General features: G+C 37.5%; 1 protein-coding gene across 1 annotated transcript in view; it reads right to left on the bottom strand.

The window, feature by feature from the left end:
- Positions 1-21,879, bottom strand: part of CCDC7 (coiled-coil domain containing 7) — a 403,315-nt gene that overhangs the window by 148,379 nt on the left and 233,057 nt on the right. Inside the window, 2 exon segments of the mRNA XM_058532824.1 lie at positions 9,540-9,650; positions 12,138-12,248. Coding sequence (XP_058388807.1) covers positions 9,540-9,650; positions 12,138-12,248 — 222 coding nt within the window.

Here is a 21,879-nt window from a genome sequence, read left to right as displayed (position 1 = left end):
GAAACAATTGGGTGCTCCTGTGCCTGAGGCCAGCCCCACCCAGCTGCAATCCTCAGAGAGCTGACAAGAGACCTAATAGTCTAGAGGCTTACAGCAATTGTAAGGCCCTGAGCCTAACAACCTGCCACGCTGGGGGCCTACTCACTTGAAAGAAATACTGCAACACAAATGTGGTATTAGAACTTGCAGCCAACTGTGCTGGGGCTCCCCACACCTGATAAAGAGACTGAAGGGCCCACAACCACTACAAGCAGCTGAGCATTACAACAGCTGGCCAGGAGCATAACTCGGCCTCCCTGGGCACCTACAGGGAGAGCAAACAGGCCACAACAGAAGGACACACGTAGCCCACATAGGAGTCACCCCTGGAACATTGAGAACTGAGGGAAGCACACAGCAGACCTCCTAAGGCATCACTTACATAAGGTCACCTATCCAAGAGCAGGAGACGTAGCTGACCTACCTAATACATAGACACAAGCACAGGGAAAGAGGCAAAATGAGGAGGCAAAAGAATACATTCCAAGTAAGGGAACAGGACAAAACCCCAGAAAAGAAACTAAGTGAAACAGAAATGAGCAACTTACCCGACAGAGAGTTCAAACAAAGAGTGTTAAGGATGCTCACTGATCTCCGGAGAAGAATAGATGAACTCAGTGAGAATGTCAACAAAGAAATGGAAGACATAAAAAAGAACCAACGAGAAATGAAGAATACAATAACGGAAATGAAAAATTCATTAGAGGGACTCAAAAGCAGAGTAGAGGATACAGAAGAACGGATCTGTGAGCTGGATGAAAGACTAGAAGAAATTACCCAAGGTGAACAGGTAAAAGAGAAAAGAATTAAAAAGAGTGAGGACAGTCTAAGGGACCTCTGGGACAACATCAAGCGCACTAACATCCGTGTTATAGGTGTCCCGGAAGGAGTAGAGCGAGACAAGGGGGCAGAGAATCTATTTCAAGAAATAATAGATGAAAACTTCCCTAACCTAAGGAAGGAAACAGACATCCAGGTACAGGAAGCACAGAGAGCCCCAAACAAGATAAACCCAAAGGGGCCCACACCAAGACACATCATAATCAAAATGTCCAGAATTAAAGATAAAGAGAGAATCCTAAAAGCCACAAGAGAATGTCAAGTTACATACAAAGGAAACCTCATAAGGCTATCAGCTGACTTCTCAGCAGAAACCTTACAGGTTAGAAGAGAGTGGCACAATATATTTAAAGTGCTAAAAGGAAAAAACTTATAGCCAAGAATACTCTACCCAGCAAGGTTATCATTCAAAATGGAAGGAGAGATCAAAAATTTCCCAGACAAGCAAAAATTAAAGGAGTTTGTCACCAAGAAACCAGTGCTACAAGAAATGTTAAAGGGACTGATTTAAGGGGAAAAGAGAAGACCACAAATAGGAAAAATTATCTATTTCCATGATAAGAACATAATGGATACAAATGCACAAAAAAGAGGTTAGATATGATATCAAAAACATGAGGGAGGAGGGGAGTTAAAGAGTACAGCTTTCAGACAGAGGTCGAACTAAAGTGACCATCAATTCTGTATAGAAGAAGAAAGGAACAGAGAAGGACTACTAAAACACTGAGAAAAAAAAAAAAGTTAAAAAATGGCAGTAAGTACATACTTATCAATAGCTACTTTAAACGTCAATGGACTAAATGCTCCAATTAAAAGGCATAGGGTGGCTGATCGGATTAAAAAACAAGACCCATATATATGCTGCATACAAGAGACACATTTCAGACCTAAAGACACTCACAAACTGAAAGTGAAGGGATGGAAAAAGATACTCCACGCAAATGGCAATGAAAAGAAAGCTGGGGTAGTAGTACTCATATCAGACAAAATAGACTTTAAAACAAAAACTGTAAAAAGAGACAAAGAAGGGCATTACATAATGATCAAGGGAACAATCCAACAAGAGGATATAACACTTGTAAATATCTACGCACCCAATGTAGGTGCACCTAAATATATAAAGCAATTATTAACAGACATAAAAACAGAAATAGACAGTAACACAATAATAGTAGGGGACTTTAACACTCCACTTACACCAACGGATAGATCATCCAAACAGAAGATCAATAAGGAAACATTGGCCTTAAACGACACACTAGAACAGACGGACCTAGTAGATATATACAGAGCATTCCATCCAAAAACCGAAGAATACACGTTCTTTTCAAATGCACATGGAACATTCTCCAGGACTGATCACATATTAGGCCACAAAACAAGTCTCCATAAATTTAAGAAGATTGAAATAATACCAAGCATCTTTTCTGACCACAACGGTATGAAACTAGAAATCAACTATAGGAAGAAAATCAGAAAAGCCACAAATATGTGGAGATTAAACAAAATGCTACTGAACAACGACTGGGTTAACGAAGAAATCAAAAAATACCTGGAGACAAATGAAAATGAAAATACGACATGCCAGAACTTACGAGATACAGCAAAAGCGGTTCTAAGAGGGGAGTTTATAGCAATACAGGCCTATCTCAACAAACAAGAAAAATCTCAAATAAACAATCTAACAATGTACCTAAAGGAAGTGGAAAAAGAAGAACAAACAAAGCCCCAAATCAGTAGAAGGGAAATAATAAAAATCAGAGCAGAAATAAATGAAATAGAGACCAAAAAAACAATAGAAAAAATTAATAAAACCAAGAGCTGGTTCTTTGAAAAGATCAACAAAATTGACAAACCTTTAGCTAGACTCACCAAGAAAAAAAGAGAGAAGGCACAAATAAGTAAAATCAGAAATGAAAGAGGAGAGGTTACAACAGACACCTCAGAAATACAAAAGATTATAAGAGAATACTATGAAAAGCTATATGCCATCCAATTCGACAATCTGGAAGAAATGGATAAATTCTTAGAATCATACAACCTTCCAAAACTGGATCAAGAAGAAGTAGAGAATTTGAATAGACCAATCACCAGTGAGGAGATCGAAACAGTAATCACAAACCTCCCCAAAAATAAAAGTCCAGGACCGGACGGCTTCCCTGGTGAATTCTACCAAACATTCAAAGAAGACTTAATACCTATCCTTCTCAAACTCTTTCAAAAAATTGAGGAGCAGGGGAAGCTCCCTAACTCATTCTACGAAGCTGACATTACCCTGATACCAAAACCAGACAAGGACAACACAAAAAAAAGAAAATTACAGGCCAATATCACTGATGAACATCAATGCAAAAACCCTCAACAAAATACTAGCAAATCGCATACAACAATACGTTAAAAAGATTATACACCATGATCAAGTGGGATTTATTCCAGGTACGCAAGGATGGTTTAACATTCGCAAATCAATTAACGTATTACACCACATTAATAAAATGAAGAATAAAAATCACATGATCATCTCAATAGATGCAGAGAAAGCATTTGACAAGATACAGCATCCATTTATGATAAAAACTCTGAATAAAATGGGTATAGAAGGAAAGTACCTCAACATAATAAAGACCATATATGAGAAACCCACAGCTAATATCATCCTCAATGGTGAAAAACTGAAAGACATCCCTCTAAGAACAGGAAGCAGACAAGGATGCCCACTGTCACCACTTCTATTTCACATAGTACTGGAAGTCCTAGCCAGAGCAATCAGGCAAGAGAAAGAAATAAAAGGGATCCAAATTGGAAAGGAAGAAGTGAAACTGTCACTATTTGCAGATGACATGATTTTATATATAGAAAACCCTAAAGAATCCACCAGAAAACTCTTAGAAGTAATAATCGAATATGGTAAAGTTGCAGGATGCAAAATCAACATACAAAAATCAGTTGCATTTCTGTACACTAACAACGAAGTAGCAGAAAGAGAAATTAAGAATACAATCCCATTTACAATTGCAACAAAAAGAATAAAATACCTAGGAATAAACTCAACCAAAGAAGTGAAAGATCTGTACACCGAAAACTATAAAACATTTCTGAAAGAAATTGAAGCAGACACAAAGAAATGGAAAGATATTCCGTGCTCTTGGATTGGAAGAATTAACATAGTTAAGATGGCCATACTTCCTAAAGCAATCTATAGATTCAATGCAATCCCTATCAAAGTTCCAACAACATTTTTCACAGAAATAGAACAAAGAATCCTAAAATTTATATGGAACAACAAAAGACTCCGAATAGCTAAAGGAATCCTGAGAAAAAAGAACAAAGCTGGAAGTATCACACTCCCTGATTTCAAAATATACTACAAAGCTACAGTAACCAAAACAGCATGGTACTGGCACAAAAACAGACACACAGATCAATGGAATAGAATCGAAAGCCGAAATAAACCCACACATCTATGGACAGCTAATCTTTGACAAAGGAGCCAAGAACATACAATGGGGAAAAGAAAGTCTCTTCAACAAGTGGTGTTGGGAAAACTGGATAGCCACATGCAAAAAAAATGAAAGTAGACCCTTACCTTACACCATACACAAAAATTAACTCCAAATGGATTAAAGATTTGAATGTAAGACCTGAAACTAGGAAACTTCTAGAAGAAAACATAGGCAGTACGCTCTTCGACATCGGTCTTAGCACCATCTTTTCAAGCACCATGTCTGACCGGGCAAGAGAAACAATAGAAAAAAATAAACAAATGGGACTACATCAAACTAAAAAGCTTCTGTACAGCAAAGGAAACCATCAACAAAACGAAAAGACAACCTAATAATTGGGAGAAGATATTTGCAAACCATACATCTGATAAGGGCTTAATCTCCAAAATATATAAAGAACTCATGCATCTCAACAACAAAAAACCTACCAACTCAATTAAAAAAGGGGCAAAAGACCTGAACAGACATTTCTCCGAAGCAGATATACAGATGGCCAACAGACACATGAAAAGATGTTCAAAATCACTAACTATCAGGGAAATGCAAATCAAAACTACAATGAGATATCACCTCACGCCCATCAGAATGGCTATAATTAACAAGACAGGAAACAACATATGTTGGAGAGGATGTGGAGAGAAGGGAACTCTCATACACTGCTAGTGGGAGTGCAAACTGGTGCAGCCACTATGGAAAACAGTATGGAGATTCCTCAAAAAATCAAGGATAGAACTACCATATGATCCAGCTATTCCACTGCTGGGTATTTATCCAAAGAATTTGAAAACACCAATTTGTAAAGGTACATGCACCCCTGTGTTCATTGCAGCGTTATTCACAATAGCCAAGACTTGGAAGCAACCTAAGTGCCCATCAAGGGACGAATGGATAAAGAAGATGTGGTATATATACACAATGGAATACTACTCAGCCATAAGAAACAATGAAATCCGGGCATTTGTGACAACATGGATGGACATTGAGGGTATAATGCAAAGTGAAATAAGTCAGAGGGAGAAGGTCAAATACCGTATGATTTCCTTCATTAAGCAGTAGATAATAACAACAATAAACAAACACATAGAAACAGAGATTGGATTGGTGGTTACCAGAGGGGAAGGGGGGAGGGAGGAGGGTGAAAGGGATAATTCGGTACATGTGTGTGGTGATGGGTTGTAATTAGTATTTTGGTGGTGAACATGACGTAATCTATGCAGAAATAGAAGTATAATGATGTACACCTGAAATTTATACAATGTTATAAACCAATGTTACTGCAATAAACAAAAAATTAAAAAATAAATAAATAAATAAAACTGGTTGTATTTGCATATACCTGCAGCCTTAAACAAGAGAGTGGGGTACAAATAAAATCACAAAACCTTTTTTAATAGGTTAGTTTTTCTACTATGTGCTAAATAATTCTGGAACAAATTTAGAAGCATTATAGAATTGAGCAAATGAATAAATGTATTGATGTTGTTCAAAATCAAGACTTACATTATGAAAGAAAGGATATAACACATATGAAATGGAGGAAGGCAAGAAGAAGCCCTGAGGGGATGGACGGGAATGAAAGTGTCTGTGAGAACCTGTGATTTCCAAATATGTCTGTGTATGCGTATATGCATGTATATGTGCACATGTATGTTCTTCCATATATCTGCATTCCTACCCTAGGCACCTGCATTTAGAGAGCTACTTATGAGAGGTAAATGGCCCTAGCTGAAACACTGTTCAAGTACCTCTGCCAAGACTACTTCATTAGGGGACCTTAAAGACACATTTATCCATTCTAACTCAGTATTTGGCATTTTTTCCTCCTAGACTTTCCACCTCCTTTTCCGGGTCCCCAGTTCCATAAAACAGAAGTGAAAGGATTTCCCTGTGTGCACTAATATAACTGACCCTTACTTGGGGCCATTCCACGGAAAGAAATGAACGTTGGGGAGCCAGTGCCCTTTCTCGTTTAACCCTCTGTTTATATAATCACAGCAAGTGAATAAAGGCTTAACTGTTACATTGAATTTGGCTCGTGGTCTTATATAACCACATAGACACATGGGAACAGAGTGACAAATTGGCATAGTAAGCAGGGTAGTCAATTAAGCACAATGTCATTCTGAAAAAGCAAAAATCCTGAAGATTCCATGGGGGCACTTTTGGGAGACAATAGAGAAATCCATAGGGCCTCCTTGGGGCTGGTTGTAGATCATTTGCAGGAGTTTGAAGGTCCCATGGGGCACTTCATCAGCCATGCCAATGGGTCTTAGGGAATGCCCCATGGACTATGTAGTTGGTCTTAGAGAGTACTAGCAGATGGCTTATGTAAGCTTTTTAGTTCTGAAGGATATCAATGGCCCTTCTCTTTAGCTCCTATCTACATGGCCAAAATGCCTAGTGGTCAAATTAGAAATTCAACAGAGGAGCTCTGAGAAATCTAGGGAAGCAATTTCTAGGCTATTGCTTATGGTCCTCCAGTAATGAGATTAAAAGTCATCCAAGAGCCTGTGAATGGAGTTGTACTCAACCACTTGTTCACTCTACACAGGTTCCTGGCACCAGTGGACACCCACGATGCAGTTAGCTGTAGAGACCGGTCCTTTAATAAAAAAGAATGTAGAGCCCTTCAGGATTGCTTTTCTTGGCTGTCTGGAAAGACCTTAGAGACTTGGGTAGTTCACCTCCACAATGAAGGAGATAATCTTGTTAAACGAAGCCAGGGAGAGTGACACCTTGTGAGGTACATAACTATGGAATCCTTCCTTCAGAGTGCCCTGAAAGGGGCCACTTTGCTCAAGGAAGTAAAGGAAAGAAGACGAATGAGATGCAAACACCTAAGACCCTCTCCTTCCTCAACCAAGTATTATTCAGGCTCTGAAAGGTTTGGCTAATTTGTGATGAGTTCCCTATGGCTAAAATATATGTTTGGACCACTCTCGCAGAGGCTATAGCAGCCCTGCAAACCACACTGGTGGTTTCTTGGTTCTACAATGAAAGAGTGAAAAGAATCAATGATAAGATTGTTAACCAGACTCGGATTTCTAGGTTCATTCATGCCACTACTGTTGATTATTGAGCTCAAGTAAACCTTCCTGTAAGGTCAGGAAAATTGGTCCGTGACACAATTTGGATCATAACTAAGAAATTTCTGGGCATGGAAAAAAACAACTACTGCTAAAATAGCAAAGACAGACCATCAGAGAGAGTGACATAAAAATGTTAATCAGTCACATACTCCTGGAAAAACCAGGAAATGGTCTTCCTGAAGAGATTTCTGGGTCTTGTTACTCAACAATATTTTCTCAAGTGAGAAGACTGATAGGCTGTCTACCAAGGAGCTCATGACTAGGTAGTGTGCCATTGAGAATGCAACAGGAAGCCCCCAAGAGTCCACAGGGTGACGGTCCCATAATTAATATAAGTGCCATCCCCTTTACCTGTCCCAGTAAATCTTGAGATGAATGGAAAACCCTGCCAACTTTTAACCAGAACTCTCAGCTTTTCAACATAAATAAGACTATGGATCAGGCCAAGAGCTCCATGTCACCACTAGGGAAAGAAGGCCCTATACCAAAGACACAGTTCAATGGGAAAATGAGGAAGAATTGCATTTTGGGGCCTTTTGGATACTGGTACAAACTGTCTATGATCCACACAATCTATGACACCAGAATGAGGGGAAATAAATAATCTCTTTGGTTTGGGGTATGAGGCCACCATCAACAGGACTCTTAGGCAGACGACTAATGGTAGGACCATTGGGTCATCACAAACCTCCATTGTTATGGTGCCCGCTACTGAATGCATTATTGGTATAAATGCACTGTCTATGTGAACCCCCACTTGCCTTGAAGGGAATTGCTGCAGTTAAGGCCATTTCAGTGGGACCTGTGGAAGGCTGTGTACCTACCCATCTACCAGCATCTAGTGCCTTTGTCTCCCAAAAACAACTGTCTGAGGGAGAAAAAAATACCTGACCTCATTGCTGTGCCAAAGTTCCCCAACGGGCCTATGCACAAGATTTTGGGTTTCTGGAGTCTCACTTGATTATAGACAGTTCGATGCTACAGTGCAGCCCTTGACACCAGCAGTACCTGACACTGTGACTGTCACAGAGGCTATTTCCCAAGATGAAGGAACTTGGTATACAGCAATTGACATCACAAATGCCCTTTTCAGCATCCCTGTCCACTAAGATGATCAGGATCAGTTTACCCTTATAAGGAATGGGTTACAATACATTATTACTGTTCTTCTACAAGACTCATTAAATTCCCTATCTGACAGAAGGTCATCAAGGTCATGACCTGGAAAAAGTCCCATTGCCAGAGGGACCACTAGCCTTCTACTCTATTGATGACATCATCCACGTGGACCCAGAAAGGGGCAACAACAAACAAGGACTGGACACTCCATTAACCCACATAAATATAGACAAGTTACAAGGACCTGAAACCCAAGTGAAATTCCAGAGCATCATATGGAAGGTGCATAACGTCTCACTTGAGAGTAGACAATTGCTAAACCTTTGCCCTCTCTGGTCCAAGAGATACAAGGAGTCTCAGCAATTTGGTGGCACTCTTTGTCTGCTGGTGATCCACCCTCCTCACATGGGTATCTTGATGACACTCAAATATCAGGTTACAAAAAAGATCTCTGCATTTGAGTGGGACCTGACAAACAGATGCCCTGGAGTTCCTCTGACAGACTTCTTAGTGACCCTTGCCCTTGGTCCCTACAATCCACATTTTCCATTTGAGTTACATGTCACAGCATCTCTCTGTTCACCAATTGTAGGCAATGGCTGAAGGACACTGCCACTGGTCAGAGTCAACTGCTGGACTTATGGACCCGTAATCTCCTGGAGTGAGCTGATAAGTACACCCTTTGAGAGTCAGTTGATGGCCTGTTTTTGAGTCATACTGAGTACATGACCCAAGACCATAAAATAATCTTAGTGCCAGAAATCCCAACCAAAAGGTATCAATACTTTTGTTTCTGTTTTCTAATATCTTAGGGTATTAATACCTTAGGTCAAAGTGTAAAATCTCTATAAAATATATGCCCAAATACATATTCATGAACCAAACAAAAAGATCATCTGATGAGTTTAATTTAAGATATTTTAAAGTTGTCTATAATTATTATACTTACTAGTGAGTCCTTCCCTTCTGAGAGTTCTTTGTTTCTTTACTTGCAGTTGGGTTGTTGACACTGCACCTTGATTCTCCTGCATAAGTTTTTCATGTGGCACTTTATCATGAGCTACATAAAAAGATACATTTAGTCCACTAAATGGAAAAACAAATTTATTGTGAAATCTCTAGATTTCAAGTTCATAATAATTGTGCACCAGCATTTTCTCTCATTTTTATAAATTTTTAAGTAAATTGCCACAATGCTAGACTCACATGAAAATTGTGAGACCAATTTTAATAGATGGTGTTGAAGCTGTCTCATTGTTTCATAAATATTCCTAGGCATCAAAAATGTTTTATATTAGTCTCTAGTTTTCTTGGGTTATTTATACTTTAGGTTAATAAATATTCATAGATCAAACAATGAAAATGTGTATATACAAGTTTTTTTCATTACAGTATTATGTGTAATTGCAAAATATTTAAAACTACCTAAACTTACAAGAATAGAAGATGGGTTGAATAAACTAACATATACATTATAAACTATGGTATAGTATAAATTTTGGTATATAATGTAGTATAAACAGCTATATCTACTGCTATAAAAGGAGTGCAAAACATCTCTATAAAATAAATTGGTAATACTGCGCCCTCTACTGGATGATGTGGGCGATGGCCTGACCTAAGACCTATGGGTCTGATTACCATACAATGGGGTCTCAAAGGAGTAGATTGATGAGCTCTCCACCAAGGTCCTCATGGTTAGATTATGGGCCATTGAGGAACCAACATGTAGCCCCACTAGGGTCCACAGGGTGGTGGCCGCTGTGACTAATACAAGTGCTATTCCCTTTACCTCTACCAGTGAATCTTGAGACAAATCAGAGAACCTCATATACATTTACCCTGATTTCAGCTTTCAAAAATAAACGAGATTAGGGCTTATAGCAAGGCACCTATGTCCACAGTGGAGATATGAGGACCTATGCCAAGGACAGAGTTCAATGGGCAGGTGGGGGAGAATTGCATTTCTTGGGCCTTTTGGATATTGGTGTACTGGTAACTGTGATCCTCATAAGGCCTGGGACCAGAATGAGAGGGAAACAGATAATGCACTCTGGTTTGGGGTCACCACCACCAACAGAAACCTTTTCCAGGCCAGACTACAGTAGATTCTATTGTTATTGCCTCTACTACTGAATGTATTATTGGTATAGATGTATTAACTATGTGACCTACCACTCACATTCACTTCCAAGTTCTGACAGGATTTGCTGCAGTCAGGGTATTTTAATGGGGCATGTGGAAGATCTTGAGCCACCCAACTACCAGAGCCTAGTAGCAATACCTACCAAAAACAATATTAACTGCCTGGGTATAAAAAAGAAATAACTGCCCTTATTGCTGAGCTTAAGGAAGCCTGCTAACTCTGTAGACTATTTCTCCATTCAATAGCCCTATCTGGCCTGTGCACAAAATTTTGAGTGCCTAGAGACTAAGTTGATTAAGACTGCACAAAGTGTTAGTACCAACTTGGCACTGACATTGTGACTGTCATAAAGCTATTGTCCAAGATGAAGCAAATTGGTATACAGCATCCAACATCTTGAACTCTCTTTTCAGTATCCCTCTTCATGCAGATGACCAGGATCAGTTTACTCTTATGTAGAATTGATTGAAAAACGCCACTAATATCCTTTCACAAGGCTCCCTAAATTCACCATCTGTCTGTCATCAATGGGTAGGGCATGACCTGGAAAAAGTCTGGCTCACAGAGAGACTATTAGCTTTCCACTATATTGATGACATTCTTCTGGTGGGCCCCAGACAAGAGCACCATCCAACAAGGACTGGACATCCTGTTGGTCCATATAGTACAACATGGCTGTGCCATTAATATAGGCAAGGTACAAGGACCTACTATCCAAGTGAAATTCCGGGATGTCATCTGTAAGGGACATGACATCTTATTTCAGAGGAGATAATTGCAAATCTTTTGGCCCTCTCTTTCTCAAATTATAAAACATTGGTGGGACTTTTTGACTAATGACACATTCACATTCTACCTACAGGGATTTGATGGCACATACCTATGGGGTTAGCATAAAGGCTGTTACTGCTGAGTGGAGACCCATTCAACAAGATGCTCTCGGGGCGACCTAAGCTGCCTCCCCCTGGACCCCTCTGAGCCTTATGTGGTTTTTGAGTTACTGATCTCAGTAATATCTCTGTTCAACAACTGGAGTCTATTGCAAAAAGACAATGACACAGGTAAGAGGCACCCATTGGTCTTTTGGACCAGTAATCTCCTGGGGTTGGTTAAAAGGTACACATCCTTTGTGAGACAGTTAATGGCCTGTTATTGTTCTTGGTGGACAGTGAGCACATTACTCATGCATATGAAATAGTCTTATGGTCAGAAATTCCAACCAATGTGTATCAATAATTTTGCTCTTGTTCTCAGTTATCTTAGGGGATTCACACTTTAAATCAACATGTAAAATGTCTACAAAATATATGCTGAGATATATCTTCATGAACCAAAGAAAAAAGATCTTCTGATGAGTTTAAGTTAAAATAATATGAAGTTATTTATGATTATTATACTTACTAACGAGTCTTTCCCTTGTGGGAGTTCTTTGCTTCTTTATGTGCATTTGGGTTTTTGACACTGAATCTTGATGCTCAAGCATAAGCTTTTTATCTGGTACTTCATCAAGAGCTACATAAAGAAACGTATTTAGTCTACTAAATAGAAAAAATAGATCTATTGTGAATTGCCTAGACTTCAAATTTATGCAACTGTACAGCAAAATTTTCTCTCATTTTGATAAAGTTAAAAATAAATTACCATAATGCTAGATCTGACACAAAAATGGTGAGAAAAGTTTTAACGAGTGTTTTTAAAGCTCTCTCATTATTTCATAAACATTTCTAGGAATTAAATATATTTGTATTAGTCTCTAGTTTTCTTGGTTTATTTATACTTTAGGTTAATACATAATCATAAATCAAACAATGAAAACACATATGTACAAGGTTGCTTATTATAGCATCATTTGTAATTGCATAATATTCAAACCACCTAAATGTTCAAGCATAGGTTATTGTTTGAATAACCTAAGATACATACTATAAACTATGGTATGGTATAGATAGTGATACATAATGTGATACAAACAGCTGTAAAATGAATGAAAAAGTTCTCCAGAAACTGACATGAAAGAATTTCCAGGAGAGAATGTTAAGTGAAAAATAAAAGTGAAGAAGCGGATATCTAGTATGTTACCTTTGAGGTAAGAAATAAGGAGAAATAAGGAGAAAAACAGATAAAAATATAGAGACATTTGCCTTTAAAAAATGAAACAGAGGAATAATAAAACAGAAAACAATGTAGATGGTTACTTACACAAAGGGGTAAACGAGGGAATGCAGGGGAAGGGATTCAGGAAAAGATGATCTTTCTCTTTCTCATATTTTTATTTTTGAAAACAGGTTAATATTCTACATATTCCAGAAAACAAATTATATTAACAAGGATATGAAGAGGGAACTAAAAATGGAAGCAACTTAAGAAATGAACAAACTGAAAAAAAAAAGGCACTAATCCAAGTAACTCATGAACACAGTATTATTTTCTCAGTCTTCCGTAAGAAAAATAAAATCATGAAATCTTTTACTTGGTTTGTTTTTCTAGTGGTATGAGCCAATCAATTCAAAAACGATTTTAGAGGCTTACAGAGTTGTGCAAATGAGTAAATATGTTGATCTCGTGCAAAGTCAAGATTCACACTGTGAAAGAAAGGACGTATGCATATGAAGCGGAGGAAGGCAAGAAGAAGCCCTGAGGGGACTGACTGGAATTGAAAGTGTCTGTAAGAACTCATGATTTCTAAATATATCTATGCGTATATGTGTGCATAAATGCACATGTATGTGTATGTAGGCATACATGCGTATGAATATGTATATGTGTATGTGCATATATATATATATATATATATATATATATATATATACATTTGTGTATATTTTCTAGTCTGACTGCTCATTGCACCCAGAAGCAAAGAGACCCCAGTACCAATGGGCACCATTAGCTTTCAGATCTTGGCTTATGATAACATTTCCCATTTGAAAAAAACAAGCTTTGTAAGAAAATTGGCTGATTCCAGCTACAAGGCAGGAAATGTGCAAGATTAGTTTGGGACATCTTGTCATACGAAACAGCAGCGAATGTCATCTCAATGACTACTAGGGTCATGTCATAAGGACATAGTGATTATCTTGAATAAACTCCTACTTGCCAATGCTAGGACAATTTTAGAGCTAAAAAACAAAGAATAGTATGAGCTATAAAATCACTAGAAAAAGGAGAATCCATGATTTCACACCAATAATAAAGGAAGAAAGAAAGAAAAGAAATATGAGTGAAGGTAGGACTTTTGCTTTCAACAGAAAGCCAGGTACCAATTGGCTGGATGTAGAAGTGGTACCAGAGTTGGAAAAGCATCATTTTGGAACCTTCAAAGTAGAGACTAGTTCAGGAAAGAATTATGAATACATCCTAAATCAAGGAAATTTTGATAGAGAATAGGATATTTGCATGATCTTAAAGGCTTTTCCTATAGATTACTTATAAGTAGCTAGGGAAAAAATAATAAGATAGAGAAATCAGGTGATCATTATCAAAACCACAAATTAATGACAGATGTATACAGTGTAGTTCTGGATATGATACCCTAAGAACAACACCAGACAAATCTAAAATGAGGAAACTTCTTTAAGGAGACAGTATTCTTTAAAAATTTTAATGTCATAAAAGACAAAGAAAAGCTAGGGAAATATTCTAGATTAAAGAAGGCTAAGAACATAACAACTACATGCAATACCTGACCCTGGACTGGATTCTGTATTGGAAAGGAAAAAATGTTATACAGGATAACATGGGGTTAAAAGACAAATACTGGATTATGAACGGTAGATTAGAAAAAGTATTATATTGATCTTACTTACTGAAGTTGAAAATTGTCTTGTGACTATGCAAAAAATATGCTTAAACCTAGGAAATACGTGCTTTAGTATTAGGGCTATCATGTACTCAATTTACTCTCAAATAGTTCAGAAAAAAAATACATATATATTTATGTTATGCACACATATATAACATACTATATAAAAGAGAGCAAAAGGCAAAGACAAAAAAGCAAATGGGAAAAAATTTTAACAACAGATTAATCTAGACTAAGGGTACAGTATATAGGTATTCTTTGTACTATTTTTTTTACTTTTCTATAAATTTAAAGTTATTTCCAAATAAGGCCTTTTAAAAGGCATTTTTTTAAAAAAATGAAGAGTTAAATGAATGTGAGAGAAAGTAACAAATACTGAAAATAGGCAAATGAGAGTCAACATATGGATAATAACAGTCTCCGAAGAAGAAAACTAAAGCAAAAGTATAAGTCAAAATTTGACTTGCAAGGATAAAAAGGACTGGGAGACTGTTATTAATGTGCAAGACCTCAAAGAATATAGTTCCCATGAGTCTGTCCTGAAAAATCTACTAGAGAATGAGCTTCATAGAACCAAAATACAGAGAGAGAGCAAATAAGGACTGGTGATAAACACTAAATATATACTTGTAAAATTAAGACTAAATGAAGGCTAAAAGAGAAAGAGTATAGTATGTAACAGTTTAATGCTATGTCAATGTACATACAGCACAACTATTAAAAATTCTGGGAGAGAATGAAGAGGGCATATTCAAAAATATTTGACTATTCTCAATAATCATATGGAGTGAAAGTATTAATATTGTTATTCTGAGAGTATTGCATATGTATTTTTGAATAAAGCAAATGAATAATTATGGGATTTTCTAATCCTATTATTCTCTGTATATTTAAAATCCAAGATTCTCAGTGTGGAAGAAAGGAAATATACAATCAATATAAAAGAGGTTAAAAAATCTCTATAGTATATAATTTGACAGTAAGAACTCATGAGGCTACTTATTCTTAAAATACATGAGTGTGGGTGTCTGTCTCCATCCAATGAAATGGCCTAGAAACTGTGACAAACTCTGTAGCAAAAAGAATAAAATACAATTTCCCACTAAAAGAAATGAGAATTCTCAGAGAAATGGCTGATGTTAGGTGGAGGCAGAATATGTGCAAGATAAACTCAGAATATTTTGTCATACCAAATAGCAAGGAAGCTATCAAAGATGACTAGGGTCATGTCAAAAGGACTTAGGTACAAACTGAAGAAGATCCCACTGGGCAAAGATGGTACAATTGACCTTCCAAAAAGATAATAACCATAACTGATTGAAATCCATGTTAAAATCCATAAGTTCATGATGATATTTTTAAAATAATAATTGGTCACTTTCAGAAAATTCATTATAATGAAAACTGGTATATAAAGAAAAAGAGCCAAGCATTTATCCTATTTATACTATATAATCAGTACCACTGAATAACAAATTAGTAGATGACAGGAAGTGCCTGCTTATAAAAGTGTTCTAATTAATAAATTAAAAAATATGATAAAATTAGATTATCATCATTTTGTAACTTCCAATAAATTAACAGATTTAGGTATTAAGTTTCAAGGGCTGCTAATGTCACAGCAAGAGAGACAACCAGACTCCTTACGTCTCTCTATGAAAGGAACAAGACCACCTATAATATTGACAAAGAAATCAAACCTGAATATGATCAACGTCATGGATCCAGCTGCAAGAGGGCAGAGGAACACAGGCAAACATTGCACCATAATTATGCAATCAGGAAAATCCTGATTGTAAAAAATTCTATAGGGCAGTGCTCTGAGTTATGCAGTTCATAAATTGTAAGGAAAACAGAGAGACAGAGGAGAAACTCATAAGATTTAAGATATATAAAATTTTAAATATGACTCACACATTATAGTGTCTACAAAGGCACATTTAGGTGGTAAAACTATAAAGATGTGCAAAGAAGTGATTCAATGTAAAAATTAGAAGAGGGTCGGCCACGTGGCTTAGCGGTTAGGTGCACGCGCTCTGTTACTGGCGGCCCAGTTTGGATCCCGGGCACGCACCGATGCACCGCTTCTCCGGCCGTGCTGAGGCTGCGCATCCCACATACAGCAACTAGAAGGATGTGCAACTATGACAAACAACTATCTACTGGGGCTTTGAGGAAATAAAAAAAGGAGGAGGATTGGCAATAGATGTTAGCTCAGAGCCAGTCTTCCTCAGCAAAAAGAGGAGGATTAGCACGGATGTTAGCTCAGGGCTGATCTTCCTCACACACACACAAACAAAAATTAGAAGAGTGGTAACTGTTGTGGAGACAGGAGGGCTATGATTAGACAGGGCATGAAGGGGATTCTGGAATGACTGGCAAAGTTCTATTTCTTGCTCTGGGTAATAGTTTCAGGGTGTTCCCCTTAAACACTTCATTAAGTTTCATGTTTATTTTCTGTGGTTCTCTGTATCTGCTGTAAGTTTAAAAAAACTAAATTTTAAAAAGGGGAGGGAGTTGCATTGGATTCCATCAGGAACTTGTGCAAATGCCTGTCCAGGAGCACTTTAAACTAATTCTCAAGTTGTACTGTCTTCCTTAATTATCAAAATAATTCTTTGAAGTATATAATATGATTCCCTCATCTGTACATGAGAAAACTGAGGCACAGAGAAGGTAATCAGTTTAAGCACAGTCATATAATTAGTAATTGGCCGTGCCTGAATTCATACCCAAGAGGTTTAGCTCCAGAGCCTGAGCTCTAAACTGAATAAAAGAAATGAATAAAAGAAATACAAAAGGAAATAAGCATAGATAGTGGAAGATATTTTAAAATTATAAGATAATGTACTATATATCTTTGTACCATAAATGATAAAAAAATTTAGACGAAGTAGATAACACTCTAACAAAATATAAATTATCAAAATAAACTCAATGAAATGTAGAAAACTTGAATAGACTAATATGCTTAGGGGAAAATATTGAAAATCTACCATGAAAAATGTCACAAGGCCAAAGAGTTTTACAGGAAATTCCTATGAAACCACCAAGGATTACAGAATATCTTTGTTATATAAACTATAAAAATCTAGAAACAGATAGATTTTTCCCCATTTCATTTTACAATGTAATAGTACTCTGATGCCAAAACTAAAGAAAGAACGAACAAAAAAACCAGACCAGTATCATTTATTAATTGTATAAATTGATATAGGTTAGATTATGCTGAAATAACAAACAACTGTAAAATTCTAGTGGCTTAAACACAAATATCTATTTCCTGCCCCTACTACACGTCCATTGAAGTTTACCTAGAAGTTCTGTTTCACATCATCACTCTGAAACTCGGGCTGATATAAATTCTATCTGTAACATTCCCGGTGACAGCAGCAAAGGAAAAGGGAGAATGAAGGGAAGTACATGCTGGCCCCCAAAGCTTCTACACGTGACTGATTCATACTTCACTGACCTAAGAAAATCACTCGGCCTCATCTAAGCTAAGAAGTCAGGAAGACGACATCAGCACGATGCACAGCAGGGAGCCCTGGGCCCTCCTTCGCCCTATGGAGACGCCAATACAACACAAGCACTGATTCCCTTTGTGAGAAATGCAGACATCAGCTGAGAGGCTCTTGCACACTGGATGAAGGTGGAACAGCCACATTGAAGCCAGAGGGAAATTTGTGACAACTTCTAGTGATAATCTCTCCTCCCAACATATCACCACACAATCAGAAAACACTTGCCAGCTTCCAGCTTCTCCCTGGGGAGGGAAGAAAAATACTGAACCATATGTCCAAATTTCTGACTTTTGGGGGGCTGCCTGAAGGACTGTTTTCTTTCTGGCCTGAATCTCAGCACTAACAGAAAAGGTACCAAGGTTGGGAGCTGCTGAGAAACAAAGGTGATGATATGAACTAGTACACTCTCACTGGTCATAGCCCCTCCCCCTGGCTTTGTTTGTGCAGAACAAGCAGGCAAAAAACCCCAAATTCCAGCTTCTTCCTGGGGAGCGAAAAGATTGAATATTCATCCACATCCCAGCTTTTCAGGGGGATGCTTGAGGCACTGGCTTCTGTACTGTCTGTCTTGAAGTGCTGATGGGACCCAGCATACTTGAGTTGCCTAGGGACCACCAAGAGCAAAGACAACAGTTTGGATTAGTATGCTCTCAATGCCAAAGCCCCTCTCACCAGTTCAGCACAACACAATTGGGAAATCAGTCTCAGCTTCTCCCTGGAGAGAGAAGGAGAAGACTCAAATATACATCCAATGTTCAGACTTTTCAGAGAATCCTCTGGGAAACTGGTTTCTGCCTTGTCTGTCTCAGAGCACTGCCAAGTTCCATATACAGAACATGCTTAGAGACTGCTGAAAACAAAACAAACAAACAAACAAAAAAGAATTGTGCGGTGTGCTGCCACTCCAGAGGACCTGCAGAACATCAGACAGACACCAGAGGGGGCAAAAGATCATGAACTCCCGAGAAAAGGGGCAAATCTCTCTATTTAAGAATTTACATACACAAGTCCAGAGAAGATACATCCACAAAACAAGTATGAGGTCTCCAGAATCTCTAGCCAGGCTTACTGGTGAAGGTCTTCTCTGTATGAATCCAGTCTACAAAGACTGGAGGAGGTGGTAGTTTTTTCAAATGTGCAGACACCAATACAAAGCATCAAGGAACAATAAGAAAGAGGGAAACATGCCCTAATATCTGACAAAGATTTCAAAATACCAATCATAAAAATGTTCAGCTACCTCAGTAAAATGTTGCGTGAACAAAATGAGTATTTCGACAAAGAGACAGAAAATATTTTTTAAAAAACAACAAAAAATAGAAATTTTGGACTAAAGAATACAATAACTAAAATGAAAAATTAACTAGAGGGGTTCAAGAGATTTGATGAAGCAGAAGAAAAAATCAGCAAACTCAAAGAAGTTTACTTGAAATTATCCAATCAGAGAAGCAAAAAGAAAAAAACTGAAAAGTAAAGAACTTAAGGGACTAAAGGGACACCATAAAGCAGACCAACATACACATTACAGGAGTCCCAGAAGGAGAAGAGAGAGAGAAAGAGGCAGAAAGTTTATTTAAAGAAATAATAGCCGAAAACTCCTCAAATCTGGGGAAGGAAATTGACATCCAGATTCAAGAAGTCTCCAAAAGTCTCCGAAAAGGAAAAAGCTAAAGAAGTCCACACCAAGACACATTATGATCAAAGTATTAAAAGTCAAAAGCAAAGAGAATTTTGAAAGCAAGCAAGAGAAAAGTGACTTCTTACAAGAAATCCTTATAATAATAGTATAAGATTTCTCAGCAGAAACCTTGCAGTCCAGAAAATACTGGCATGACACATTCAAAGTGCAAGAAAAAAACTACCAAGAATCCTATATCCAGCAAAACAATCCTTCAAAAAATGAAGCAGAAATAAAGACATTCCCAGATAAAGAAAAGCTGAGGGAGTTTATCACCACTAGACCTACCTTGAAAGAAATACCCAAGAGAGTCATTCAAGTTGAAATGAATGGAAGCTAAACAGAAACACAAAAGTACACAGAAGTGTAAAGCTCACTAGTAAAGGTAAACATGAAGACAAAGACAGAATACTGTTATATAGTAATGGTAGTGCATAAATCACTGTTAATTCTGGTATACAAGTTAAAAGACAAAAATAAAAAAACTATAACTATAAAATGTTAATAAACACAAAATATAAAAATATGTAATTTGTGACATCAATAACATAAAGAAGGGAAGTAAAGTATTAGAGTTACTGTATGAAATTGAAGTTAAATTGTTGTCACCATAGGCTGTTATAACTATTGGCTGCTTTATGTAAGCCCCATAGTAACCACAAAGAAAATACCTATAGAAGATACACAAACAAAAATAAGAAAATAATAAAAATGTCACTAAAAAAATTAATGAAACATAAAGAAAACAGCAAGAGAGGAAAAGAGACAAAAAAGCTAAAAAGAGACAGAAAATAATTAACAAAATGACAATAGTAAATATTTCTCTATCAATAATGACTTTAAATATAAATAGATTAAATTCCCCAATAAAAAGATATAGAGTGGCTGAATAGATTTTTTTTTAAAAGATTCATCTATATGCTGTCTACAAGAAACAAACTTTAGGTTTAAAGACATACATGGACTGAAAGTAAAGGTATGGAAAAAGATATCCCATGCAAATGGTGACCAAATGAGAGCAGGAGTAGGAAAACTTATATCAGATAAAACAAACTTTAAAACAAATACTGTCAAAAGAGACAAGGAAGGACATAATATAATGATAAAAGGGTCAATTCACCAAGAAGATATAACAATTATAAATATATGTGCACACAATATCAGAACCTCCAAACATATGAAGTGAACACTGTCAGAACTGATGGGAAAATCAGACAGTAATATAGTAATAATAGGAGTTTATATACCCACTTTCAATAATGGATAGAAAAACCAATAAAATCAATAAGAAAACAGAGGAGTGACATCATCAAAATGAAAAAAATAGGAGTTTTCTACCCTCTTCCTACCCCACCCACCCCGAGAACACTAATTTTGACAATCACTCACAGATGAGAGTGCCTTTGTGGAATTCCGGGAGCCCAGTGGAAAGTTCCAGCACACTGGATTTGGACACAATGAAGGGGGTAAGAAGAATAGTTTCACACAAAAAAAATATGAGATTTGACACAATGAAGAGGGTAAGAAGAATAGTTTCACTTTTCTCACGTCACTCCAAGGCAGCACAGTTCAGTGCCAAGAGAAAACTTCTTGGACTGTGGTTTTTCCCATGGGAGAAAGTGAGAGCATGTGAATGAATGATTGGCTTCCCCAGCTATGCAGAACACTGCCAAAGACCCCACTTCTTTCTCACCCCATCCAGAAAACTGAGGTTCCTGCAAAACTAGGAGATGGGGCAGGGCTGGCAGAATAGCAGCCAGCACCCTTGAAGGTATCAAGGAATGTGGATCCTACTAACTGCTTCCTGAACTCATCAAGAAGCCCATCCACAAGCCACTGAGAAAGCCTCACCTGTGGATACACGCAAGGTGCCCATGGGCACCACCAACACTAAGTGCGCCTCACCCCCACACACTGCTACCACACGGCTGGCTCCCTTTGTATGCCCCCAATGGCAGCCAGATAGAGCCTTTTTAGATGGCCAGTGAGTGTGCACAGAAAGCTAGCCCAACTCTGCAGGATTGAGAGAAGGCATGTAAATTTTAGAATTTAGCACCATCCTAGGGAAAGCAAGAAAACAGGAGGCTGTTGGCACCCAGCCTGGCTTTGTAGGACTGAGAGAAGGCACACAATCTTAAGAAT

This window comes from Diceros bicornis, chromosome 36 (assembly GCF_020826845.1).
Source record: "Diceros bicornis minor isolate mBicDic1 chromosome 36, mDicBic1.mat.cur, whole genome shotgun sequence".
Classification (NCBI taxonomy): Eukaryota; Metazoa; Chordata; class Mammalia; order Perissodactyla; family Rhinocerotidae; genus Diceros; species Diceros bicornis.
This window is presented reverse-complemented; position numbering and strand designations above follow the sequence as displayed.